This window comes from Watersipora subatra, chromosome 2 (genome assembly GCF_963576615.1).
Source record: "Watersipora subatra chromosome 2, tzWatSuba1.1, whole genome shotgun sequence".
Lineage (NCBI taxonomy): Eukaryota > Metazoa > Bryozoa > Gymnolaemata > Cheilostomatida > Watersiporidae > Watersipora > Watersipora subatra.
In genome coordinates this window covers 54,143,363-54,153,424 of record NC_088709.1, presented here as the reverse complement: position 1 = coordinate 54,153,424, position 10,062 = coordinate 54,143,363, and the positions used below count along the sequence as shown (strand labels likewise).

Below are 10,062 nucleotides of genomic sequence, written 5' to 3'. Positions count from 1 at the left end.
GAAAGTGGGACAACTCCAAGAACTAAATGGTGTGACGAAAAAAATGCGCTGAGTGATTGTGATGCAATATACAATATAGTCCCTTTAGTAGGGGCGCCCCAAAGATTTGATTAAAAACAAAAGTTGATCAACCTGAAAACTCTGCTAATAACCACTATTGATATGAATTGCACGAAGATAAGAAATGTCATTTCTTTGAGCTAATCATCCAGCCCTTCATATTTTCCTAGCCGCCGTCTCAAGTCTTTCATCTGCTCATTCTTTTTCTGCAGCATTTGCTTGAGGTTTTTGAATTGTGTTGTCTGGCTCACCTGCTCAAAAGACTTGTGTATGAGTAACCAGCAGAGATAATTGATGAAGTAACATTCTAGGCGTGTGAAACATGAATGTTTGTTGAGCTTCTTGAACTAAAAGTTTGTTACTTGACCACAACAAAACAACTGGTGGACCAATTCGTCTGTCCTAGATGTCTACCAAAGGCAACTTCAAAATCTATCTCAGACACGGTTAATTGATGGATAGGGCAAATAAAATCCCACCTTTTTCTCTAATTCCATGTTTGCCATTTCGAGCATTTCCTGAACCTTCAAAAGTTCATGTTTCGAGGATATCAGATTTGACTGAAGTTCTGTAGCTTTGGATTTGGCTTGTCCTGCATCACCTTCCATTGCGCCCTTTAACTTTTGCAACTAATGTAAAGCAACAGAACTTTGTGAATACGATGTAGGTGTCATATTCACAAATAATGCAAACAATGAAAGCATATTGCTCATACACTGACCTACCTGTTTTTGAAGATCTTCAACTTCCCTAGAATCATAGTTTGCCGTTTTATTCACAGCCGCTGAGAGCTCACCTTCTTTTGATCTCAGCTGGGAGAGTAGTTGAGATTTTTCTTCTGAGATGCCAATCGCTTGTTTTTCAACAGATCCCAATCTTAAACAAAAACCCTAAACACTTACATTCAATCTTAGGAACAATTGAAGGATTTAGCCAATGAAAAAATTATCAACTACCAAAACGCAGAGCAAGATGAGACACTCACTTCGATCTAAGTCGCTCGTTCTCCTCTTCAAGGTCTTGAATTTTCATTGACAACAAAGCAGAGGTACCGCTGTCATTTAGAGGCTCTAACTTAGTCGTTAGATTTGACAAATCACTGTCACGTGAAGTACCAGTAAACTCTGCTTCTTCAAAATTTTTAATTTTTTCCAAAAGCTCTCGGTTCTCTAACTCGGATATGTCGGCTTGCAATTTCAAATGCCACTTTTCAGCTTGTTGAAAAAGCTGCCTCATTAAAAGAACATTTGTATGAGAAGTGTTCAACAATTCATCGTCCACTTCTCCTCTGACTACAACCAGGAGGCCGTCTAGCATCTCCGTAACCTCGTCAGCCGTGTAAGTATTCTCAAACAATCTGCTAGATTTCAAATCCTCAAAGCAAGCGTCAACACAGCGCAGTCTTTGACCTCTTTGGTATTTAGCAAAACGCATATAGTTTACTACCGTAGCCTGATGATGATCGTTTAAACCTAATGCCCCGGTGCCCGACATTGTGTTTTAACTTCGACAGAGTTTTGCAGAGCCAAAGAATGTTAAATTTACGTTGCACCAAGGAGATATCAATATGGAAGCTCCTCGTTAGGTGACGCTTTAAAAAGAGTCGTGCGACTTTCAATTGGAACGTCCGTTGCAACAACGCCCCGCAGTTTAAATGGTAAAGATGAGAACCCTCAAATCGATAACGTAAAGCTGTTTAGGTACAACAGTACTGACGCATTTTATTATACAGGTTTTATTAAGTCATTTAATCATTTTTATTATTAGTTAATTTTATTTAACATTAAATTACGTTTCATCCTTATTTTTTGTTAAATGATAGCTAAGTAACTATCAATTGATTTATTATGGTTGCTATAATTTATTTGAAGTCATCCTCTCATGTTAATTTTCTTTTAACTCTTTCTCAAATAATCTCAAACAAAGTATAAATTGTCCACTGCAATTTTGTATTCAGAATATTTTTATAGTTTTTATTTTATTTTAAAATATGCTGGCAAATAAATTTTTTATTTATTTAGTTGTCACAAAAATAAAAGATTACGAACTAACGTGTTTTGCAGAATGGTAATAATGGATGCAACGTCGTTGCCCAAATACCATGAATGAAGACAGGATCAAACCTATCATCTCGCGACAAGTTTTCGCTACAACCTAAGAATATTCATTGAATTATCTGGCGCGTCTTCATGTTTCAGGCAATGTCGTATAACACTGTTACATTGGAAGATACGCAGGCGTGTATAGCGGTCATCATCAACGTTTCTAATGGTCCGATTTTAAGGAAATCTTTGTTGGACGGCAAACTTTCGTCATCACTTCTCAACTGTACAAACGTTAGTACTAATTCGTCCGTTGGCAAGACATAATTTACCAACGCACTGCAGGATCGTAGGTTTATATGGACCGTGCATTGTTATGGTTTTAATCCTTTAGCGACGGCCGGCTTACGGCTGGGAAAGTACCAGCGGACGGGGCAATTATTAGGGCGATTTGAGCTTTCGACATGGCTGCATAAAATTGCAGCAACTTTCATCACGATTGTGGTAATTACATAAACTAACATGCATAAGAAAGCTGAGGAATTTCTCTACAAGCGGATATTTTTTCTATGCAGATAGCTTGCAAATGCTTACCAACAAAAGTCTCAGATTTTTGAAGCAATGATTTTTTTATTTTCATGTTTCCTTTTCCATTGCATTTTTCTAAATGCTAAAGGTAAATGACAATGTTTTATAAACACTAGTTGCAAGGATTCATAAATTCACAACAATTTGCAAAAGAAATTGGTCGTTGGAGAGCCTTAAAAGTGGAGTTATGAGCTCCGAAGCATTACGGGAGGGCCATTCGAAATTCTCAGTGCGTGACCCAAAAGACCAGCAGAAAATTGAGGCCTCACATGGTCGCCTAAGCTTCGCTATAACTTACATGCAAATTGGCATGAAGCTACAACTGAATATGCATCTGAAAGCTGAGATATTTTCCTACAGACTGAGATCTTTTCCTCCAGGTAGCTTGCAAGTCTTTGCAACTCGAGATCTATTTATTCGCAGTTGGTTTCTGCAGTCAAATTTATATGTGTTTATTGAAACTATAGATATATGTACATGTAATAATTTTGCATATAAACTCATTGCACAGATTCATGTGTGCTGCAGAAAAGATTAACTGGTTGTGTACAAGAAAAATTAAGTGGTGAATCTGTATTCACACATTTGGGGAAGCAACAAAAGACAGGAAGCAACATTTCTTATGAGCAGAAACAGCAAATCATGGACTGCTAGATTGCAGAACAATATAAGAACTGAACTATTTGATTAGGTGAGTGCCCTGAGGAGAGCAACAAACCACAAATACAACATACCAATGCCCAACAAATACAATAGATTATGACATTTCAGCGAATGTAACAATGTACAAGCTAGCAATACGAAGCAATGAAGCATTTGTAGAAACTAAATAAAATACAATTTGTAAATAAATCTAGTTAACATGACAAGGATCAAAACATGACTCGCACAAAAATACTCCACAAGTGACTTCACTGCACCTTCAGCTAGCTCTCGCTCCTCACCGATATATACATACAACTTGTGCACATAGCGAGAGACAACATCGCAGAGAGCAAATAACTTTATTCCAAATCTAGATCTATTAGATAGAATATACTGCTTGAAGCTGAGCCATCCTTTCCATACCAGCAAGCTTTCATCTATAGATATAAATTTACCAGACAGCTAAACAGAATATAACCGGTCGTATATCATGGCAAAAACATCCTCCAACTTAAACAATTTATTGCCAGCAAGCTGTTCAAAATAGTCAGCAAAAAGAAAACCTGTTTCTATTTTGCTTTCTATTTTTAATTTTTATTAAAAATCAGCGTAGATAATGAAGGATTGTGGAGCAGTAAGACAACATAGTGGGCTTTTTAAGAATATTTGTATGCATAGCTAAACAAATAACTCGCCAAATGTATTTACCATCAACAGGCTCCGAAGCATCGCAATGTTTCTGAAAGCCATATTTATTCATTTCGGTAATTATAACATTTACAATGGCCGATGTTATAAAAAGCTTTAAATGATAAAAAAAATTTACCTGTTTAAAAATTCAAACTTTTACTCCTGCCAAGCTGTCAGCAAAACGTAATTCATTTGGTTTTAAGTCAGCTCCCCTTGGAAATCCTTAAATACTCCCGGTTTCATCGCCAGCCGTTGCACTGTCACTTTCGCAATCCAATTCACTCTGTTGATCTTTTTTTATTCCATCGTCTTCTCCACATTTTTCTGACCTAGTATCCTCTTCTTCACTTCCAAACCAGTCGATGTCTTCCTCTAAACAAACTTTTTAGCCGAGCTTGAACAATTGCGTGCGTACACGATGAATAACTTTCCAAAAAAGATCAAATCTTTTACAACGTGTTTTGCTTGCACATGCGTATTAGGGATTATTTATAGCCTCAAACAAGTAGTATAAAGCCTACCGAAATTGATGGAATTATTAATTTTAATTTTTAACGATTTTTTTAATGAATAAAGAATTTTAAAAAAGGTCTATCGAATACTGAATTATTTCGGGAAATACGGGATCCAGCCGCTGAGACATTGCTCGTTTTATGGGCTTTGACGGGCTTCGACTCGAAAGAGTAAGGTTGACTTGCAACAAAATTCACATTACAGTTATTTGATATCAAAAGATTCACCATGTCTTACTCTGTTGTGTTGTAGGTGCCAAATATGTGGGAATGTGATTACAAGCTCTTTAAAGCTCAAAACGAACAGTTAATCGCAGCCACACAAGACCGCCGTAGTTTGGATTCTCTTTCCAAAACGGCTCAAATGTGACGTAATCGTGAAAAATGGTTTCTGTTTACACTTTCATACAACCTTATTCGTCAAAATATTTTTACAAATATACTTCACGCATTCAATAAACCATGTCTATTGTTCTTACATGTCTGTTTTATCGTCACTGTAATGCCGTCACTTTTAGCAGTGATATCCTATAACTTACCGGAAATATTCGTTTAATTTTTTAGCCTTAGCTTGAAGGAGTACATATCATTTTGTCTGATAATCATGACGAGCCTGTTGGTCACTTGTGATAATCGAAAAGTGCTGCAGAAATTATTTGCGAAGTATTGCGTCACATGATCAGATTACGACTTGCCGGTTAGACCATACCGAAACAAAACTGTAAAGTAGAGAGCATCTATATTTGTTACGGGGTCTTCGGTAAAACCCGAAGCTTTGTCATAAACTAGTGCTACGATAAGTTTTATATTGAGCTTTTTATTGGTCTTTCAATTCACGTGAGAACATCACGTGACAAGACAATAACCAAACTGTCATGACTGCATCAGAGAAATTATAAGTTTCCAATCTACGGCGGCTTTTCGTTCTTGAGCTTTTAAGAGCTTGTAATCACATTTCCACATATTTGGCACCTACAACACAGTAGAGTAAGACATGGTGAATCTTTTGATACCAAATAACTGTAATGTGAATTTTGTTGCAAGTCAACCTTTATGTTTGAATGGTGATATGGACTGAAGATGGTGGCATTTCGATAATGGTAGTAGCTGCAGGCACTGGAGGAGACTCGTGGTACTGGTCTTTCTATCAATTCTCCTAACACCACAGATTAGACGCACAGCTCGCCACTGCACAGCCTTCAGTTTTTCAGAGGTACCGCTTGGTGCAAAATGTCAAGATGCTGAGGCATCTTGAGATTTCGAGATCTTAAGGCATGTTCCAGCACAGGACGCACAAGCTGTTTGTTCGCAGTCACTTTAACCATCTCTGATGTTGTGAGGATATTGCGCCTAATAAAATCTGAGGTGGAGTTCGCTTCAGTGGAGGTGCCATTGATATGAGACTGCCACAAAATTTTTAATTTTTGATGCTTTCGGTTTAGCGGTATTGTACAGGTGGACTTGGTTAGCAGCGGAAACGCTCTTCCGGGGGACGAGTTACCATTTTGCAGGATGAAATTCCATATCCCATTGCCTTTTCCATTCTTTCAGTCCGTCTAAGTCGACCTGTAGAGATGCGACATTGGTGTTGTATAAACAAGACGAGACTGTGGACACAGAAAAACATGTTGGGTTTACTTTTTAGAAGATTTACGGGTGAGTGAGTTCCTCGCGATTGACGCTGACTTCTGTAATCTTGGAGGTAAAGATTGGTTGATTCATCGTTTGTGATGAATTCTTCTCATTTTGAAGTTTTGAAATTACTAGTTGGTGCTTTCCTGATTATTGGATATTTTGATGCGTTGAGTGTCTTTCTGTTTGTATGTATTTGTGTAATCTTGTGTTCCGGCTCCTCTCTGTTTGTATTTTGTTCTGGTGATATTTCCATACAACAAAGTGATTGTTGATGTTGAATAGTCATTTATTCGTATAATTTTTTTTTGACAAAATCTACAATGAACCACGATATGAACAATATCTACAATGAACATAGTTTTGCTAAGAATATGCATAGCAGATCATGAGCTATGCATCCAGAATAAGTATGGCTGGCACAATTATTGACTAAACCGGTGAGTAAAATGTAGAATAACTTTCGTTACACAACAGCTAAACCCATGTTTGGTACTAGATATCTTCCATAGGCAGCTAATTAATGTATGCTTTTATTTGGCACCACCGAAGAGATGAGAATGGAGTTACTCTCGCCTTCCTATACAATAAACTTGATTTGACTTTGGCAGCTGAAACGCTATTTTATTATCAGACAAGATTGTGATTCGTAATTGTGAGAGTTCAGAGTAAATCAACTGTCATCTTTTGTTTGAAGCCCAGAATATCAAACAGAACAGCCAAAAATTTGTAACAGATTGTAACAATAAAAACTGAAGATTTGCTTTTAAACCTTAAAACAAGTAATCTATAAGTTTTTGTATGTCCCATTAATCAGGGGTACACCACTAAAGCTACTAGAGAGAATTTCGATTGGCACCGGCAAGAGTGTACACTTTCAGGGGTCAATGTTTTTGTAGGTTAAACCATAACTGTCACAAACAACTTTTATCGTATTTACTAGGTAAATCAGACGCGCTAATTCCGATTTTGTTCTAAAAATAAAGATTAGTCCACTAACCTTCAAAGTCATTTAGGCTTTTTTAAAGCGTTTCAATATTCATTTCGAAAACAACACAGTCGGCATTACAAGCTCCGCCTATAAATATGTGACGAAACCTAGCTTTTTCAGGAACGGAAGTTAGGAATGTTTAGTCCGATTTAGAATAATATAGATGGGTGTCTTAAAACCAATTATTATCTAAATCCAGCCTGTAAAATAATTTAAGTTTTTCATGAAAGGTATATAAACTAAATAAAAATAGCGTCATCTAAACTTCAGTGTCATCTAAACTTTATGGACAGTACAGTGCATAAATACAAACAGTGCAGCGCTTAAAAAATACAAGACCTTCACACATCAGATTATAAACAAACGTGCTGATAGTGAATCACCTGCAAATTGATTAATATTTGGCCGCTCGGATTGGCCTGCGCCGACCTTGTATCAATGCCAAAATCGCACGGGTTTAATGAAGAAACGTAGAAACACTTACATAATGAATATTCACACGCACACATTAGCTAATACTTTTCACATTTTGTTACCGATTTTAGATAAAAATAAATGTTTCATATTGTAAAGAGAAATTATGCGTTTGCCGAGTTTCAATATTGTAAGTATAAGTAAGTATTCTAAGTGTAAGTCAAATAATCAAATCATCCATAAAATAAGCTTATTTTGGAATGACGAAATAAGAGAACAGTCATATTGTACCATCTTTAAAATTGCCCCAAAACCGTTAATATACACCATAAAATTAGCAGCAAAGTGTTGTTTGGAGTGATTTAAGTGGATCACCTCCAAGACAACAAGTGTAAGTAGTTTCCTACCGTAGCTTTAAACTCGGCATGTACTCACACTGCACAATAACCTTAACTCATATTTCATGAAAGAGAGTGGGATACTTGAATGTGCCTCTCTTATAGCACAGCTACTAGTGCTCTATTCAACCTTACAGTATGTTTAATATGTTATAGAGTGCACTATAATATACTCTAATAAACTCTTGGCTGAGGAGTAGTTTTCTATATACTGTAACTATTGAACTTTCAGCTGCAAGTTTTACTGTTCTTGCAGATACTCAACCAAGACCAGCTCAATCTTGCTGTGTTCAAGGCGATTGTATCCCAGGCACAAAACTGCATGGTCACTAGAAATATATACTCAGAGATCATCTATCAGCTCTCTCCCAACAAACAGGTTACACACCTTCATCATGGTCTCGATGACTTCCTATTTTTATCTCGTTTGCGTGGCACTTACCTTGACATTGTTATGTAGTCAGAAATTTGACACCACCTCACATTTTAAGACATTTGCTGGGAGGGATGGTTAACTTCCCTAATTTTACTAAAAAATCAACAAACCATATATCATTTGATGCAGGATTTTCTATTGAATAATATGAAGTGAGGTTCTAATAAGCAGCTGTTGGCAATTAATTTTTTCAATAAAAATGACAACTGACTTTGGGGAGCCAAAGGATAGTCTAGTTCTTTGCGTATTGTATTTTCAACAAATTAATTTTGTGATACTATCGCAACATAATTGGTGGCGTGATAAGGGCCTTTGGATGTCTGTAATTTAGCTGTTCTCGGGCACTAAAAGATGTCACTAATTCCGTCTGCTATAAAGTGAGACTGAAAGCCTTTGTTTTATTTTGTTACAAGAAATTTTTTGCATCCAATTATGTGCGGTATGTGATAATCGAGTGGATTAAATCGGCCTCTGCAATGGCGCCAAGATGAACAGAGGTGTGAATTATTAGGTGGTCTCTTAATTTCCGAAAGCACTGTAATTGTGCTCTTAGCTCGCCTTTTATCATCTTGTTTTTGTGCTGCGTAAATGGTAATCTCCATCAAATAGGGTTGCAAGTGAATTATATTTTCATACAAGTTGCTGTCTTTAACGACTTAATAAATATACATACATCAGTCAGTTGTCAGTAATACCTAAACTTTCTGTGATTGGATGTTATATATCTTAACCTCGGACTACTTCTATTCTTGCTGTAGATCTCTCAAGCCTTTAAGCTGTTCAGTATGCAAGAAACAGATAAGGAGTTTGTTGCTATTACACTGGGCCATCAGAAAGAAAAAGACATGGAGGAAGTTATAGCATTATCTGGTGGGGAGTGCAGGTCACTGGATGACATATCCTCTTTCAACTCTACAGAAGCTATCAAAAAGGTGGCGTTATCATGCTGCCTTATTTATTCCATGAACACTGGTGATTTGTAAGAATAAACAATTTTTAATTTAACTTTTGCAGCTGATGATAATGTATTGCATATCCGCTCAATCCTTCTGAGATTAGCTTTCTATCAGGTTTCTAATGCAGTACTTGCACTCTGTATTAAATGGTTCAAGTACAGATTAGACCCAATACTATTGGAAAATTGTATTAGGTTTCCAATACCACCAGGGCTCAAATACCTTTGCATCTTGAGACATAATGCGCACTGTTATCTCATTTTCATCAATCTTTGCAGACATATAAGATAGAAGAAAGTGAGCTCTTGCTTGGCAGTCTTTCTGACGCAGTCATCAGTAGAATAGCTGGTAAGGAGTTCCTTGCATGATACATGCCTGACAGCCATCGACAAGTGTCTGACAGCCATCGACATGTGCCCTGCACAGCTATGAACGATGTGAATTCAGAAAACGTTTTACAAAGCCTGTGCATGACAGTATGGAAAGATCCAGTCATATCGGTGATCAAACAGTTATGTAGAGCACACCTTAAGAGCACCACATGCTTATATACTATGTTCTATATTGCTACCCGCTAATTAAACAGCATGTACTCTGATTATCTCTTATTCTGTTATTCTCTTTTAAACTAAGTGAAAATAAAGCAAGGAAAAAGGTCTTCAATATAGTGTATATTCACAAACAATAGAGACGAGACT

The 10,062-nt window shown here is 36.8% G+C and overlaps 2 protein-coding genes across 2 annotated transcripts; one reads left to right on the top strand and one right to left on the bottom strand.

Moving 5' to 3' along the window:
- Positions 1-28: 28 nt before the first annotated feature.
- LOC137388727 (leucine zipper transcription factor-like protein 1) lies at positions 29-1,600 on the bottom strand. The gene is made up of 4 exons (XM_068075181.1): positions 1,046-1,600; positions 786-936; positions 540-689; positions 29-311 (listed from the first exon to the last, which is right to left on the bottom strand). Exons 1-4 carry the CDS (start codon positions 1,552-1,554, stop codon positions 201-203), a joined length of 921 nt encoding a protein of 306 aa, XP_067931282.1. The 5' UTR covers positions 1,555-1,600; the 3' UTR covers positions 29-200.
- Positions 1,601-2,245: 645 nt separating this feature from the next.
- On the top strand, positions 2,246-10,006 carry LOC137388673 (EKC/KEOPS complex subunit TPRKB-like). The gene is made up of 4 exons (XM_068075135.1): positions 2,246-2,396; positions 8,229-8,351; positions 9,167-9,340; positions 9,643-10,006. Exons 1-4 carry the CDS (start codon positions 2,250-2,252, stop codon positions 9,730-9,732), a joined length of 534 nt encoding a protein of 177 aa, XP_067931236.1. The 5' UTR covers positions 2,246-2,249; the 3' UTR covers positions 9,733-10,006.
- Positions 10,007-10,062: the final 56 nt, after the last annotated feature.

Bases quoted from the DNA above. Each gene is read 5' to 3' on its own strand.
- LOC137388727 (XM_068075181.1), bottom strand. From the start codon at position 1,554: ATGTCGGGCACCGGGGCATTAGGTTTAAACGATCATCATCAGGCTACG. The intron at 937-1,045 runs GTGAGTGTCTCA...TTTTTGTTTAAG, and splicing joins AACGAGCGACTTAGATCGAA to ATTGGGATCTGTTGAAAAAC. The intron at 312-539 runs GTGGGATTTTAT...TCTTTTGAGCAG, and splicing joins ACATGGAATTAGAGAAAAAG to GTGAGCCAGACAACACAATT.
- LOC137388673 (XM_068075135.1), top strand. From the start codon at position 2,250: ATGTTTCAGGCAATGTCGTATAACACTGTTACATTGGAAGATACGCAG. The intron at 8,352-9,166 runs GTTACACACCTT...TTCTTGCTGTAG, and splicing joins AGCTCTCTCCCAACAAACAG to ATCTCTCAAGCCTTTAAGCT. The intron at 9,341-9,642 runs GTGGCGTTATCA...CAATCTTTGCAG, and splicing joins CTACAGAAGCTATCAAAAAG to ACATATAAGATAGAAGAAAG.